Source organism: Onychomys torridus, chromosome 9, assembly GCF_903995425.1.
Source record: "Onychomys torridus chromosome 9, mOncTor1.1, whole genome shotgun sequence".
Taxonomy (NCBI): domain Eukaryota; kingdom Metazoa; phylum Chordata; class Mammalia; order Rodentia; family Cricetidae; genus Onychomys; species Onychomys torridus.
In genome coordinates this window covers 45,180,559-45,197,919 of record NC_050451.1, presented here as the reverse complement: position 1 = coordinate 45,197,919, position 17,361 = coordinate 45,180,559, and the positions used below count along the sequence as shown (strand labels likewise).

At 42.9% G+C, this 17,361-nt stretch overlaps 1 protein-coding gene across 1 annotated transcript in view; it reads left to right on the top strand.

Annotated features, from left to right (window-relative positions):
- Positions 1-2,384: 2,384 nt before the first annotated feature.
- Pspc1 (paraspeckle component 1) overlaps positions 2,385-17,361 on the top strand; it is a 61,899-nt gene continuing 46,922 nt past the window's right edge. Inside the window, exons 1-3 of the mRNA XM_036200069.1 lie at positions 2,385-2,953; positions 9,117-9,418; positions 16,988-17,083. Coding sequence (XP_036055962.1) covers positions 2,585-2,953; positions 9,117-9,418; positions 16,988-17,083 — 767 coding nt within the window. The 5' untranslated portion in view covers positions 2,385-2,584. The remainder of the gene's footprint in view (positions 2,954-9,116; positions 9,419-16,987; positions 17,084-17,361) is intronic.

The following is a 17,361-nucleotide window of genomic DNA, read 5'->3' as shown; positions in this document are numbered from 1 at the left end:
GCTGAAGACATATAAGGTCATGATTTCAAGGTCACTCTCAGCTACATAGGCAGCCTAAAGTATAGAAGACCCTGCCACAAACAAGTAAAGCTCCTAAGAAGATTGCATAAAAGATTCTGTATGAATATGATTTTTATTTTACTTGGATAAAATACTGCAGTCCGGATGTAAAATAAAAGGAATAAATTTATTTAATTAATTAATTAATAATAATAAAAGACTAGGCTTCATATTTTTACTAATTAAAACAAAAACTTTTATGTAAGTATGAACGTTTTGCCTGTATGTATGTGTACCATGTGTACGTCTGGTGCTCAGGACCTGGTGTCAGATCCATGTAACTGGATTGTGAGCAGCCATGTGGGTGTTGGAAGCCAGGTTCTCCTTGAAAGAGCAGCTGGTGCCCTTAATCACTGAGCCATCTCTGCAGCTCTTGAGTTTCCTATTGTAAACAAATACTGACTTTAGTGAGAAACTGCTGAACTCCTTGTAGAGTAGCATGTGAGTTTAGTTGCTTTTCAGGGTCTTCGAGGAGTCACCTTGTATGTGCCAGAAACTATTTGTTAAGAGATTCGGAACTGCTCACAAATCTTCAAGTTTTGCTCCTTGAATCCTTACAGAATGAGTTTGTGATACTTAAGTCTGTGCTCTATAGAAATTCATGGTCTGATTATACTAATTTTGTTTGTGTTCTGATTTTTTTTTTCTTTTGATACAGGGTTTCTCTGTGTAACCTAGGCGGTCCTAGAACATGCTCTGTAGATCAGGCTAGCCTTGAACTCAGAGATCCGTCTGTCTTTGTCTGTCCAATGCTGGGTCTAAGGGCATGTGCTACCACTTCCAGGCCCTGATTATACTAATTTTATAAGCTACTCCATTGGAGTTCTTCTCTGAAGTCAATAATCAACAACATACTGGCATGGTGGTGCAAGCATTTAACCACAGATCTCAGAGGTGGAGGTGGAGGAGGAAGCAGAGGAGGAGGCAGAGGTAGAGGAGGAGGAGGAAGCAGAGGAGGAGGAGGAGGAGGAGGGGGCAGAAGAGGCAGAGATGGAGGCAGTGGTAGAGGCAGGTGGATCTCTTTGGGTTTAAGACCATCCTCCTCTATGAGGAGAGTTCCAGGACAGCTAGGGTTGCATAGAGGGGCCTTGTCTGGAAAAGAAAACAATCCCCCTCCCCCAAACCAAACCAAACTAAACCAAACACAAACACAATTGTTTCAGAAAATTGGACTGTAGGGCACGCATAGCTCAGTGATGGCATGTGCAAAGGCTTAGGTTCAGTTCCCAGCTGTAAAAAAAAAAAAACAAAATTGTATTGCTTAATTAGGAAATGATTTTTAACTATTTTATTTTTTTTTGTCAGGCTTTTCTACTTCCCAAGTGCTAGCTAGGATTACAGGTGTGAGCTATCATACCTGTCAAAAGGTGTTTTTAATTGGTTGGAAATACATATATATATACACACACACACATATATACACATACATACATACATACATACATACATATACACACACACATACATACACATATATATATATACATATACATATATATATATATATATATTTTTTTTTTGAGACAGGGTTTCTCTGTAGCTTTGGAGCTTGTCCTGGACCTCGCTCTGTAGACCAGGCTGGCCTTGAACTCACAGAGATCCGCCTGGCTCTGCCTCCTAAGCGCTGGGATTAAAGGCCTGTGCCACCACCACCCGGCTGGAAATACTGTTTTATTAAACGTTATTTACACAATATATAAATTTTGTCATGCATGGTGGTCCATGCCTTTAGTCCCACGACAGGCAGGTGGATCTCTGAGTTCGAGGCCAGCTTGGTCTAAAGAGGGAAGGACAGCCAGGGCTATCCATACAGAGAAAAATATAAGAAGGCGATTAAAAAAAATTTTTTTTTTAATACCAGTTTGCTGTGTAGCCCAAGTTGACCTTGAACTCCATATCCTTCTTCGCTAGTCTACCCAGTGCTGAAAACATGCAAGTTTCCCTTTTCCCATTCAATGGTCATTACCATAGTATTTAAAAGGGTAAATATATTCCTAAATTATTACATTTTTCACACAGTACTGCACAGGTATAATTTGTTCCTTACATTCTGTGCCTGACCTGGGTGTCCCAAGGCTGAGGCCGGAGGGCCGAAAGTTCAAGGGCAGCCTAGGATATATAAATACATCTAGTTGCACAAGGCAAAAAGAAGCAAAACCCAAAATCAATTCCCTCCCCCAATAGTCTCCACTCTCTCCGGAGGCGATGATGTCCCCGGGAGCGGACTGTAGGGCTCTCGGCTCGCCCCCCATGTGCGCACGCGCCGGGCGTGCAAACGGTCCCCGAGGGCCGGACCTGCGCAGGCGCGTTGCGGAGGGGCGGGGCTCTCGCCCGCATCTCTTCTTCCAACTGCAGTTGGAAGCAGCGCCATTTTGAGCGTTCGGCCTCCGCGGGCGTGATCGCGGGGAGGCCGGGCTCCCTCCTTCACCTGGCTCTCCTCGCTGCGTTTCCATAGATACATGTGGGGACGTGTGTGCACCGACGACGCTTAGGCCGCACCCGCATCCGAGGCGCCCTTGCTAAGATGATGTTAAGGGGGAACCTGAAGCAAGTACGCATCGAGAAAAACCCGGCTCGCCTTCGCGCCCTGGAGTCGGCGGCCGGCGAGGGCGAGCCGGTGGCCGCGGCGGCCATGGCGCTGACGCTGGCGGGGGAACAGGCGCCGCCACCCGCGCCTTCCGAGGAGCACCCGGACGAGGAGATGGGCTTCACCATCGACATCAAGAGTTTCCTCAAGCCGGGCGAGAAGACCTACACGCAGCGCTGCCGCCTCTTCGTGGGTAACCTGCCCACCGACATTACGGAGGAGGACTTCAAGAGGCTCTTCGAGCGCTACGGCGAGCCCAGCGAGGTCTTCATCAACCGCGACCGCGGCTTCGGCTTCATTCGCCTGGTGAGTCTGCGGCGGGGCGCGAGGAGACAGGAAAAAAAAAGAAACCAAAAAAAGACAGCGGCGGGGGCCGCAGCGGCTCGGCGTGAGGGCGCCGCCGCCCCTCTGTCCCCCGCTAGCCAGCCTCGGGTTGGGAGCTGTGAGAGCCCGGGTACCGCCGGGGGGCGCGGTCAGGAGGGCGGGCGGCGTCGGGGTGGACCGTCTTCGGAAGCGGTGTTGTCACGCGGTGAGCCGGGGATGAACTTGATGAGAAATTTAAGCAGCAGCGGCCTCGTTCCCTACAAGAAGGATCCGGGTCATCCTTTCGCTTTCAAGGGGATGTGCGTTAAAGGGACAGGGGATGGATGCAGCGCAGTGGCAGAGCTCCGGCCTTAAGCATGCTCCAGGCCCACGGGTCCATCCCCAGCATCTCAACAAGTCGCCTCCTTTCTCTCTCTCTCTGCACTGCCTACTGCTACTGTCTAACCTAAGTCACCCAGGTCTGCAAACTCCTGACAGTAACTGGGGGGCGAGGATGGGGTGCTACGCTGGGTTTGATTCAACCTAGCACTAGAATATTATCCGACACCCTCTTTAAGTGCAGTTAAATTCCAGTAGGTGAGGCCAAAATGAGGCCTAGTTTATCTGTTGAAGCGGTTTTATTATTACTGTGTGTGATGGGGAGGGGGGCATACATGCATGCCATAGCGTTTGTATCGTGTGTTCTAGAGGTTAGCACAGTTCCAGGGGGTTAGAGTCTGTGACCATCATGGTGAGGAGCATGGCAGCAAACAGGCAGGCATGCCTGGTGCTGGAGCAGTAGCTGAAAGCTTGCACCTTGTTCCAAAAGCAGGAGATAGAGCTAACTGGGAATGAATGGCTTTTGAAGCTTCAAAAGCCCACTCCTATTCAAACTACAACACTGATATTTATACAGGGGGACATAGAATAGAAGTAGTTTTTGTTATTTTTATGGTTCTATCTTTGTATCTGATTTTTGTTTTTATTTATTATTATTATTAATTTTAAAAAAATTTATTTATTGCCGGGTGGTGGTGGCACATGTCTGTAATCCTAGCACTCGGGAGGCAGAGGCAGGTGGATCTCAGTGAGTTCGAGGCCAGCCTGGTCTACAGAGCTAGTCCAGGACAGGCTCCAAAGCTACACAGAGAAACCCTGTCTTGAAAAACCAAAAAAAAAAAAGGTATTTATTATGTACACGGAAGAGGTTGCCAAAGTCTTATTACAGTTGGTTGTGAGCCACCATGTGGGTACTGGGAATTGAACTAAGGACCTCTTGAAGAGTAGTTGGTGTTTTTAACCTCTAAGTCATCTCTCCAGCCCTATTTTTGTTTTTTTTTGAGACAGGGTTTTCTCTGTAGCTTTGGAGCCTGTCCTGGACTAGCTCTGTAGACCAGGCTGGCCTCGAACTCACAGAGATCCACCTGCTCTGCCTCCTGAGTGCCAGCACTGCCCGGCTATTTTTTATTTTTTGAGACAGTTTCTCTATAGCCCTAGCTGTCCTGGAAGTCACTCTGTAGACCATGCTGGCCTCGAACTCAGAGATCTGCCTGTCCGGAGGCCTCCTAAGTGCTGGGATTAAAGGTGTGCACCACCATTGCTCAGCTTATATCTTATATAGTAATTGCAATTTATTATTATTATCTTTTTTTTTTTTTTTTGGTTTTTCGAGACAGGATTTCTCTGTGTAGCTTTGGAGCCTGTCCTAGATCTCACTCTGTAGCCCAGGTTGGCCTCGAACTCAAAGAGATCGCCTGGCTCTGCCTCCTGATTAAAGGCATGCACCAACCACTGCCCAGCTCACTAATGGCAATTTGTAAAAGTTTTTAATCTGTTTTTGAAACAGCCTCAGTATATATCTCAGACTGGCCTGGAACTCTGACCTTGGTCTTGTGTGTACTGAAGTTACAGGGTTATGCTACTGAGAGGGCTTGTGCAAGTTTTCCATTGGAACTCGGTTTAAAATTCTTTTTTCTCTGTTATTTGCATTTGTGCATGAGTGTCTGTGTTGGTATATGGAGTGACCATGGGTACCTTCTAAGGCTAAAGGCTAGAAGGGGAGGATGCCACTGGAACTGCCTGCCATGGGTGCAAGGAACTGAACCTGGGTCTTCTGTAAGAGCAGTACATGTGCAGATGATGCCCTCTCTTTTTTTAAAAAATTATTTTTTATAATATGTGCGTTGGTGTTTTGCCATGGTTGTTGGGTTCCCTGGAACTGGAGTTACAGACAGTTGTGAGCTGCCATGTGGGTGCTGGGAGTTGAACCCTGGTCCTCTGGAAGAGCACTCAGTTCTCTTAAATGCTGAGCCATGTCTCCAGCCCCAACCTTCAAAATTTTATTCTTGATGTGGATTTAGTATATAGAGAAAATTGATGATAATTTGTTACATTTTTTAGAACAGATACTTGAATATGTAAGTGGCTTCAAGAGAAGGGTAGCCGGGTGGTGGTGGTGCACGCCTTTAATCCCAGCACTCTGGAGGCAGAGCCAGGCAGATCTCTGTGAGTTCGAGGTCAGCCTGGTCTACAGAGTGAGTTCCAGGAAAGGCACAAAGCTACACAGAGAAACCCTGTCTCGAAAAACAAACAAACAAACAAACAAACAAACCAAAAGAGAGAGAGAGGGGGGGGGGGGAGAAGGGTAAATGCAAGATACTAATGAGACATGAAAATTTTCTTAGAATTAATGTTAAGGAGGCAGAGGCAGGCGCATCTCTGTGAGTTTATGGCTAGCCTGGTCTACAGAGTGGGTTCCAGGACAGGCTCCAAATCTACACAGAGAAACCCTGTCTTGAAAAAACAAAAAACAAAACAAAAAACAAAACACAAACAAAAAAAGAATGTCAAATATTTAGTACATACTGCGAATATAAACACATTTACTTAAAATCATTCAATTAATTTTTATTTATTGGGTTTTGCCTGCATTTATGCCTGAAGCAGGCATTGGATCCCCTGGGAGTGGAGTTACAGACAGTTGTGAGCTGCCATGTGGGTGCTGGGAATTAAACCAGGGTCTTCTGGAATAGCAACCAGTGCCATTAACCATTGAGCTGTCGCTCAATTTACTTACCTTTTAGATGAAGAGAAACAACTTCTCTTGTGGTAAAATTTTTTTTGGAGACAGGGTCTATGCAACTCTGGCTGGCATAGAACTTTCCCTATAGATTAGCGTGGCATCAATCTCACACACCCACCTACCTCTACCACCTGAGAGTCAAGGATTAAATGTGTACACCACCACAACGGGCTATTTATGTATACTTTTGAGGTCGAGTCTCACTCTGTAGCCCAGGTTGGCCAGCGACTCATTATGTAGCCTGAGTTAACCTTGATCTTCCGGCCGTCCTCCTACCCTAGTCTCCTGGGCACTGGGCTTACAGCGGTAAGCCACCATAGCTGGCTTCATCTCATTTAAGAATAACTTCTGGAACTATAAAGTAGGAAATGGGGGCTGGAGAGATGGCTCTCCATTTAAGAGCACTGACTGCTCCTCCAGAGGTCCTGAATTTAATTTTCAGCAACCACATGGTGGCTCATAACTGTTGATAATGGGATTCGATGCCCTCTTCTGGCATGCAGAGGTACATACAGATTAGAACACTCATACATAAAATACATAAATAAGTCTTTTTTAAAAGGTAGGAAATGAATAGGTTGCTCTTTGTTCCTTTAGGACATACTCCTGTAAACTGGGCTTGGTGGCACACACCTTTAATCCTAGCTCTGTGGAAGCTAGATGGGAGGATCACTGTGGGTTCCAGGCTAGCCTAGTCTACACAGCAAGTTCCAGGACAGCCAGGACTAAATAGACCCTGCCTCAAAAAAGAAAAAAAAAGTATGTGCTCTTCTAAACCTGACACCCAGTATTTTTTGTGTAGGAATAGGAAGACCTGTTCATTTGAAAACTAGGAGTTTATATTTGACTTTTTAGGTAATTTTACAGTATAATCTGAATTCTGTGAATATTAGATAAAATTATAAATTTTAAATATTGCTCAAGTATATTTTTCAGTTGGAATATATATACATATATATGTGTATATATACATATATATATATATATATATATATATATATAATTGTGTACTAGATGTGAATATAAACATTGGTATGCAGTGACTTACTGAGTATCGATGGTAGAATGGCTATAAAACAGAAATAGGAATTGTGCCTGGTTTGTCTTTCTAGATATTTCCCACCTCACCTTTTTAGGCGAGACAGGGTGTGTGTGTAGCCAGCCTTCATAGTTGTCACCAATTCCCCTCTCTAGAGACTTTTAAAAATGTATTAATCATTTTCAACTTTATTTTTTTTTTCTTGTTCTTTTTTTTTTCTCCAGAGCTGAGGACTGAACCCAGGGCCTTGTGCTTGCTAGGCAAACGCTCTACCACTGAGCTAAATCCCCAACCCTAGTTTGGTAATCTTTGATACACGTATTTCTGTTTGAGGTAGGGACCAGTATAGATCAACGTGGCTTCCAGCTCACCCTGTAGTGCAGGATGATCTTGAATTCCTGAGGGTCCTCTTGTTTGACATTTTCTGGGGAACTATGAGTAAACATCTCCTTACCCTAGGTTTCGGTTTTGTTTATGCATCTTATGGTGTGCCTGAATGTATGAGTATGTCTGTTCATCATGTGTGTACAGTGCCCATGGAGGCCAGAAGAGGGAGTCAGACTCCCCTGGGACTGGAGTCATAGATAGTTGTGAGTTGCCACAGCCGTGTTGGGAATTGATTCCAGGTCCTCTGAAAGAATGCCAGTGCTTTTATCCACTGAGCCATCTCTCCAGCCCTTTACCTCTAATTTATTAAAAAAAAACCAAACTGTGTGCACAATCATGCGCGCGGGCGCACGCACACACACACACACACACACACACACACACACACACAACCATACAGGTTGTGGGAGTTGGTTTTCTCCTTCTACTTTTTGAGTTCTGGGGATTACACTCAGGTTGTCTGGCTTGGAAGCATGAGCCTTTACCCGATGAGCCATTTCAACCAGCTCCAATAAGCAGGACTTAAAAAAGATACTAAAATGTCCTTACTGCATAAACATTTTGTTCCATACGTGAGAAATGTAGTTGCTAAAAGCAAAAATGTACTTGATTTGGCCAGGTGTGCTCATGGTGGTGCATTATTACAACACTCGTAAAGCAGAGACAGATGGATCTCCGTGAGTTTGAGGCCAGGATGGTCTACTTACTGTGTTCTAGGACAGCTAGGGCTATGTAGAAAAACAAAAACAGCTGGGCGGTGGTAGCGCATGCCTGTAATCCCAGCACTCGGGAGGCAGAGGCAGGTGGATCTCTGTGAGTTTGAGGCCAGCCTGGTCTACAGAGCTAGTCCAGGACAGGCTACAGAGAAACCCTGTCTCAAAAAACACAAACAAACAAACAAACAAACAAACAAACCCACAACAAACAAACAAACAAAAAATGTACTTGATGTAAAATTGACACACAGGTGGCCTCCTTCAAATGAAATGACAGAATTTGTGACTTCATGGATGGGTCAGTGAATCTAAACAGGAGCTGCCCTTTGGAAACATTCTTTAGAGTTCTTACCGACCCACATTAATGTTCTTACTCCCAAATATTTCCCTTTGCTCTCAAGCTTTTTAATACAAAGACATTTTGGTAGAGTTGCAAATGTTCTTATACTTACCACGTAGATTTTACAATAACTTTTTTTTTTTTTTTTGAGACAGGTTTCTCTGTGTATCCCTGGTTGTCCTGGAACTAACTCATTTTGTAAGCCAGGCTGGCCTTGAACTCAGTGATTGGCCTGCCTCTGCCTCCCAAATGCTGGGGTCAAAGGTGTGCGATATAGACACACACACATACCCTGGCTGAGTTTTTTTTTAAAACTTAAAATGTTTACAATGGTGTTTTGAGGGGTTGGGGATTTAGCTCAGTGGTAGAGCAAGTGCAAGGCCCTGGGTTCGGTCATCAGCTCTGGGGAAAAAAAATGGTGTTTTGAATAACCTAATAAAAGGCATTTGATGCCAAAGTTAAAGGTTAAAAAAAAGAGAGACCTTATTACCTGCTTCTCAGTGTTACCCAGTCTCCTTAGAGTCAGGCCTATTCTAATTTTGTTTTGTTTTGTTTTGTTTTTTGTTATACAACTTTAAAAAATGACTTTTCCTCTTAAAAAGGAATCCAGGACACTGGCTGAGATTGCAAAAGCGGAGCTGGATGGCACCATACTGAAGAGCAGACCTCTCCGAATTCGCTTTGCTACACATGGGGCAGCTCTCACGGTCAAGAACCTTTCTCCAGTTGTTTCCAATGAGCTTCTAGAGCAAGCATTTTCCCAGTTTGGTCCAGTAGAGAAAGCTGTTGTGGTTGTGGATGATCGTGGTAGAGCTACAGGAAAAGGTTTTGTAGAATTTGCAGCGAAGCCTCCTGCACGAAAGGCTCTGGAGAGATGTGGTGATGGGGCCTTCTTGCTAACAACGTAAGTTTGAACTATTCTGTCCTCTGTCCAGTTAAATATGGGTTGTGTCTGTTGGGAATTCTGATGTTTGCTTATTTGTGTTTTATATTTCATTAAACTTTTTTGAGACGAAGTGTTGCTGTCTAGCTCTGGATGGTTTAGAGCTCACTGGAGACAGGCTGGCCTCCAGCTTGTGAGTGATGAAAGGCGTGCATGCCCCACCAGGCCTGGCTGTGTCGTTGTTTTCATCAGGTCTGTAGACGTTGGCCTCCAACTTGAAGCAGTCCTTCTGCCTCAGCCTCCGAGTGCTGGGTTTATATGTGTGGTTTGTTCTGGAGTAATATTTTTCCTTGTAATTAATTCTACCATGCTTGCATATGGTAAGTAGATATTTGAATACTTTTAATTTTTTTGTGTGTATTCATTGGAAGTCATGTAAGAAATTTGAAGCTTTAAGAAATTTTAGCTTTCTTGAGGTATATTTTCTTACATAAAAAACCATCTTGTGGGGCTGGAGAGATGGCTCAGAGGTTAAGAACAATGGCTGTTGTTCCAGAGGCCCTGAGTTCAATTCCCAGCAACCACATGGTGGCTCACAGCCATCTGTAATGAGATCTGGCTCCCTCTTCTGGCCTGCAGGGACACATGCAAACAGAACACTGTATACATAATAAATAAATAAATCTTAAAAAAAAATCTTGTTTTAAATGTAGAACCCAATGAATTTTCTGATTTTTGTTTTTGTTTTGGGCACAGAGTCTTGGTTTTTTTGTTTTTTGTTTTTTTTTCCTAGAGCTGAGGATCGAACCCAGGGCCTTGCACTTGCTAGGCCAGCGCTCTACCACTGAGCTAAATCCTCAACCCTGAGTCTTAACTTGCTTTGTGATCTAGGCTGGCCTGGAACTCTCCCTATGTATAGCAAACCTTGAATTTATAATCCTCCTTACTGTGATTCCCAGGCATTATAATTAAAGGTATGTGTGGTGGCTGGCTGGCTCAATAAGTATGTTTTTTGTTGTTATTTTGAGATACAGTCTTGCTGTATAGACCAGGTTGGCTACAACCTTACTCTGTAGCTGGGAATGACTGAGAACTCCTTCCAGTGTGCGTGTCCCTGCCCAGTCTGGGGATGGATTGCTGGTTGTTCAGCTTTATGACCTGTCAGACTGTTCTACAGAGTGGTCATCTCTTTCTCATCCTCATTCCCGCCAGCAATGAATGACAACTCATATTCCATTGTAGGTTAAATTAGATTTTATTTCTGGTAATTAAGGTTGAGCATCTTTTTTTTTGTTTTGTTTTGTTTTTTGATTTTTTTTTATTGAAATTTTTTTCATTTTACATACCAACCTAAGATCTCCCTCCCTCCCCTTCTCCTGCCTCCTCACCTCCCTCCCACTCTACCCCCATCCACTCCTCAGAGTGGGTAAGGCCTCCCATGGTAGTCAACAAAGTCTGGCATACCAAGTTGAAGGAGAGCCTAGCCCCTCCCCATTGTATCAAGGCTGAGCAAGGTATCCCACCACAGGGAATGGGCTCCAATAAGCCAGTTCATGCACCTGGGATAAGTCCTGGTCCCGCTGCCAGGGACCCCACTAACAGATCAAGCCACACAAGGTTGAGCATCTTTTTGTGTGCTTTTTGTGGCCAGTTATATCTCCTCATGAAGTATGTGAAAATTTTGGCCCCCCTCCTTTTTTTTTTTTAAAGTTAGGTGGTTTGTTTCTTTTCCTGAATTACATAATCTAGGTACATATCAGTATTGTAAATATTTCTTTTAGTTTGTGACTTGCATTTTTATTTTGTTTTGAAACAAGATCTCACTATGTACTCTTTATGTAGACCTGGTTAGCCTTGAACTACTAGAGATCTGGCTACCTCTGCAAGATTAAAATGTGTGCCACCATGTCCAACTTGTGGGTTGTGCTTTGGGAAGGATGGGCAGTACTGGGTATGGAAAGTACTTTGTAGACAGGCTTTCTACTTGAGGTATCATATAGTCTTGTAGTGTGTATTTTAATTTTCTTTTTAATTAATTTATAATGATACTAAAGGACTGTTTTTAAAATTTTTTTAATTTTATATACCATCCCCTGTTCCCCTCCTCCTTCTTTCACCCTCCACCTCACTCCCCAAATTATTTATTTCTAAGTTTTATTTTTAAGTATGTGTAATATATATATATATATATATATATATATATGTATTGGTATATGTACATATAACTGCATTTACCCTTGGAGGCTAGAGGTGTCAGGTATCAGATTCCTCTTAACCTGGAGTTTTAGGTAGTTGTAAACTGTCGAATATGGCTGCTAGAAACTGAACTACTGTCTTTTGCAAGACCAGTATGTTCTTGTAACCACTGAGCCATCTCTTTAGAGCAGTGATTCTCAACCTCTGGGTTGCAACCTCTTTGGGGGATCACATCCCAGATATTCTGCTTATCAGATATTTAAATTACGATTCATAACAGTAGCAGAATTACAGTTATGAAGTAGCAACAAAATAATTTTATGGTTGGGCAGTCACCACACCATGAGTATTAAAGGACTGCGTATTAGGAAGGTTGAGAACCACTGCTCTAGAGCCACATTTTAATTTTTTAAATTGTGGTTTTCTAAGAACAGTAGTAGCCAGAGTTACTAGTGCTCATGAGCCACCTGATGGGGATTTTGGGAATTGAACTAGGGTCCTCTGGAAGAGCAGCCGTACATTCGCTTAAGTGCTGAATCCTATCTCTACCCCTGATGACTTATTTAAACTGAGCCTACACTATTTATTTTCCGCAGTAGAATGCCTTTCAAGTTGCTAACAAATAGTGCATTTGGTGGGAAAATGGGGTAGGAAAAGCCTTACAAAATCATAACTCCAGGTTTAGGGTGTGTGTGTGTGTGTGTGTGTGTGTGTGTATGTGTGTGTATGTGTGTGTATGTGTGTATGTGTGTGTGTATATATATATATATATATATATATATATATATATATATATGCCAGAGATCAGTGTTGGTTGTCTTCTTTAGGAGTTAGCCACGTTGTTTTTGAGACAAGGTCTCACTGGGACCTGAGGCCCGCTGCTATGATTAGCTATGCTAGCTGGCCAGTGAGCTCCAGGTCTATTCTTTTCTCTGCCTTTCCAACTCTGCAGTTACAGATGCCTGCCCCATTTGGCTTTTTACATGGATGCTGGGGATTGAGGTCAAATCCTCGTTCTTGTGTAGCAAGCATTTCCCTTGCCTGGTAACTCCAGGTTTAACATTGATTGGGCACTTGATTTATTTTTTTCAGCCATTTTATCTATATGTTCCCATATTTGTTAAAATGAATAAAATTAGCAATTGTGCCTATAAACCGAATTTAAATCAAGATTTAAAAACTTTTTCAATACCTGAGATGAAATTGAAGTTTTAAAAAAAAAGGTGAGATAATGGACAAGTAGTGGGTAACATAATGAAACCACAGATGCTAACATGTTAGCATACTTCCCATTAAAGATAAAATGGGACAGTCCTTTAAGTACTTATTCGGCACCACATATTCCTCACTCTTTTTGTTATGTGATAGGATGATGGGGCTTGTGACTTACCTTGGCTCATTTGTTCTGTGTCTATTTAGGAACAACAAAAGGGAGAGTTGGGGGAACACTGTACATTTTGTACTTGTCAGGTTCTGTTTCAGAAAGTTGTCCTTCTTCCCTAATGTTACCAGTTAGCTAGTGCCCATATTCACGGTAAAGACTGAATTTATAGTGCCTGACATGCTTGGTTTGTTCCCTCCCTCCTTCCCTCCTTTGTTCCCTTCTTCTTTCTTTTTTACAGGGTCTCACTACGTAACCCTGGCTATCCTGGAATTTGCTATATAGACCAGGCTGGCCTTGAAATCACAGATAATCACCTGGCTTGCATCTTGTATCTGACATGTTTTAAAGTACAGAGCTAACATTTCTTTCTGAACTTTATTCTCTCTTTTCTTTGGCTTCTTGTAGTTTACCTTGTCATTTCTGAATTGTGTGATGTTTTCTGAGAGATGCTTAGTACATTTTCCTTCTTGAGTCACTTAAAATTTTTTTGGCCGGGGCTAGAGAAATGGCTCACAGATAAGAAAGAACACTTGCAACTCTTGCAGAAGACCCAGGTTCAGTTCCCATATGCACATGGCAGCTCACAATCATCCCTAACACCAGCTCCAGGAAATCTGGTATCTTCTTTTTTTTCTCTTTGAGACAGGGTTTCTTCTATGTAACAGTCCTGGTTGTCCTGGAAATCGATCTGTAGACCAGGCTGGCCTCGAACTCACTGAGATCCACCTACCTCTGCCTTCCAAGTGCTGGGATTAAAGGTGTGTGCCACCACTGCCCAAGAATAAATCATTTCTTTTTTAAAAAATTTATTTTAACTTTATGTGCATTGGTGTGAAGGTGTCAGATCCCCTGGAACTGGAGTTATAGATAGTTGTGAGCTGCCATGTGGGTGCTGGGAATTGAACCTGGGTCCTTTGGAAGAACAGCCAGTGCTCTTAACCCCTGAGCCATTTCTCCAGCCCTCAATAAATCATTTCTTTTCTTTTTTTTTGGAGCTGAGGATCGAACCCAGCGCCTTGTGCTTGCTAGGCAAGTGCTCTACCACTGAGCCAACTTCCCAACCTAAATCATTTCTTAAAGAACTTTCAACCTTTTTGCCCTGTTCTTTCTTAATTATTTAATTTAATTTTATGTGTATGTGTGTTTTTCTGCATGTATGTCTGTACTATGTGCCTGCCTGCTGTTGATGGAACTAGAAAAGGGGGTCAGATGTCTGTTGTGAGCCTCCATGTAGGTGCTAAGAATTCAGCCTGGGTTCTTGGGGAAAAGCAGCAGTGCTTTTTACTGCTCAGCCATCTTTCTAGCCCCCCCCCCCTTTTTTTTAAGGGTTCTTCTGTAGTCTGCTTGACATTTAGTTTAAAATGATTTGGAACTCAGGTTTCTCCTACTTCTACTTCCTGAGTGCTGAGATTATAGGCACTACCATGTCTAATTTTATTCAATTCAGGGCATGGAACCCATGGCTTTATGTATAACAGGCAAGTAAGTACTCTTTTGTCAGTTGAGCAATGTCTTTAACCCATTTTATCTATTTTTCTCTTGTTTCGCAGTTACACCTTGATGTTAACTGCTTGACTTGTATTTCTTAAAGGATCACAGTTCTAAAGGCAATGTAGTTTTAATACTGCTTGCATGGTAATGAGCTGATAGCAGACAAATTATAATATTGTATCATCTGTTCTGCTTACTTCACTCTTCCACTTAAGAGCAATAGTAATGTAAGGAGGGTTTCTGGGCATATCTATCAGCATCCATTCCTGTCTCTCCCTCTTGAGTCCCTAATTTGTTCCTTGAGTGTCTAGTGACTTCTACTTCTGTGTGTGTGTGTGTGTGTGTGTGTGTGTGTGTGTGTGCGCGCGTGTGTGCGCGCGCACGCGCGCGCGCATGTTCATGCATGTGACTGATGTAGGTCTCATTTTAGGGTTTAGGGTCATGTTTGTCTTATTTGATACAAGGACAGGATCTTATGTAGCCCAAGTTGGCCTAGAACATGCTCTGTAGCTCGAGGATCACATGAATTCTTCATCTCCCTCCATCTGTACTTCAGAAGAATAATATGTATGTGTACCACCACACTCAGTTTGTTTTTGTTTTTGTTTGTTTTGTTTTTCAAGATGAGGTTTCTCTGTGTATCCCTGGCTCTCTTGGAATTTTCTTTGTAGACCAGGATGGCCTTGAATTTACAGAAATCTGCTCTGCCTGCCTCTGCTTCCCAAGTGCTGGGATTAAAGGTGTGTAACACCACTGCTTGGCTAACTTTTTTTTTTTTTTTTTTTTTTGAACAGAGGGAACATGGATTTATTAAGAAAGTTTGAGAATTTTGGAGAGTGTGAGGGAGGATTTCCTATAATAGAATTAAAAAAAATTATTTATGTGGATGTTTTGTGTATGCCTGTATATTGTGTGTGCAGTGCCTGAAGAGGCAGACGGCGTTTGGATTCCCTAGAACTGGAGTTGATGATTTTGAGCTGCCATTTGGCTTCTGGGAATTGAACCTGGGTCCTCTGGAAGAATAGTAGCCAGTGCTCTAACCACTGAGCCATCTCTCTAGCCACTACTGAAGAGTACTGAATAATATTGGTAGGCCCAGGAAGACTGAAAAATAGGCAGATATAGGTGTTTGAAGTGGTAGGAATTGGATGATGAGTACATATACATAATATATGGATTCGATAATACCTTTGTGTGTTCTGGAGATTAAACCCCAACCTCCTTCTCAGTTGTGTTTTTAATTTTAATTTTAATTTTTTGGTTTTTCGAGACAGGGTTTCTCTGTGTAGATTTGGAGCCTGACCTGGATGTCGGTCTGTAGACCAGGCTGGCCTCGAACTCACTGAGATCTGCCTGGCTCTGCCTCCTTTTGCTTGTTATTTGAGACAAGATCTCACTTTGGTGCGCACACACCTGGAACTTAGTAGGTAGCTAAGGCTGGTATTCATCTTGCCCTAGCCTCTGTAGTGCTGGCATTGCAGATGTGAGCTGTGGTCTGTTTGGTTGCTGTTGCTTCAGTAAAACAGCTGTGATCCAAAGCAACTTGGAGAACAGGTTTATTTCAGTTTATAGTAGTCCATCATAAATCAAGGAATGCCCACATAGGCCAGTCTGATAACATTTTCTTAGTAGAGATTCTGTATTAGTTATAAAACACTTAGAGCAAGGTGACTTAGAAGAGTGAATTATATTTGGGCTTATGGTTCCAGAAGGAACTCAGTCCATGAGGGTAGAGTGAAGAAGGCTGAAGTGAGCTGCTTGAGCAAGAAGCTCACATGTGCAAGCGCTAGAGCAGTGAGAGCAGACGGAGAATTGTGCAAGTTGTGCAAGCTCTACAGTGATCTACTTCTAGCAAGGTCACACCTCCCAAGCTGCTCCAAATAGTGCGATCAGCTGGGGCCATGCATTCAGATGCTGAAGACTGTGGGAGATTTCTCCTTTAAACCACCACAGATGACTCTAGCTTGTGTTGAGCTGACAAATAACTAACCAGCACAGATACCATGCCTACCTATTTTGACCCAGATATTAAAAATGAATTAACTAATATTGTAGCAGCGTCTCACTGTGTTACTCTGGCTGTCATGGAACTCACTATGTAGACTAGGCTGGTCTCAAACTCACAAACAGATCCTTCTGCCTCTGCTTCCCCAGTACTGGGATTATAGGTGTGTGCCACCACACCTGTTTTTTTTGTTTTGTTTTGTTTCTTGTTTTTTCCAGGCAAGGTTTCTCTGTGTAGATTTGGAGCCTGTCCTGGAACTCACTCTGTAGCCCAGGCTGGCCTCGAACTCACAGAGATCCGCCTGCCTCTGCCTCCCCAGTGCTGGGATTAAAGGCGTGCGCCACCACTGCCTGGCCCACACCTGGTTTTATTTTTCTCTATGAATGTGCATGATTCTTAGTCATTTTCTTAACTGTGACATTTTTCAAGTAAATATTTTTATCATAAATTTTAGGAGAGAATGTTAATTGTCGTCATGAAATTAATTTTTATTATTGCCTTTATACTTATCTAGAACACCTCGTCCAGTCATTGTAGAACCTATGGAGCAGTTTGATGATGAAGATGGCTTACCAGAGAAGCTAATGCAGAAAACTCAACAATACCATAAGTAAGACTTGATTAATAAAGATAATTTAGATGTGTATTGTTTAGGGTTTATTATATTTTTATAAAGTACTATTAGAATATAATTTGGTTAACAGAATGGTTTGGTCTATATGGAATGCTATTTTTATTTTAAAAACTGTCTATTTAATCTTATGTGCATGTGCCTAAGAGTATGTTATGTATATGCACCACATGTGTGCAGGAGCCCACAGAAATCAGAAGCAGCATTGGAGCTCCTGGAACTGGAGTTATAGGTGGTTGTGAGCTGACTTAGGAGAG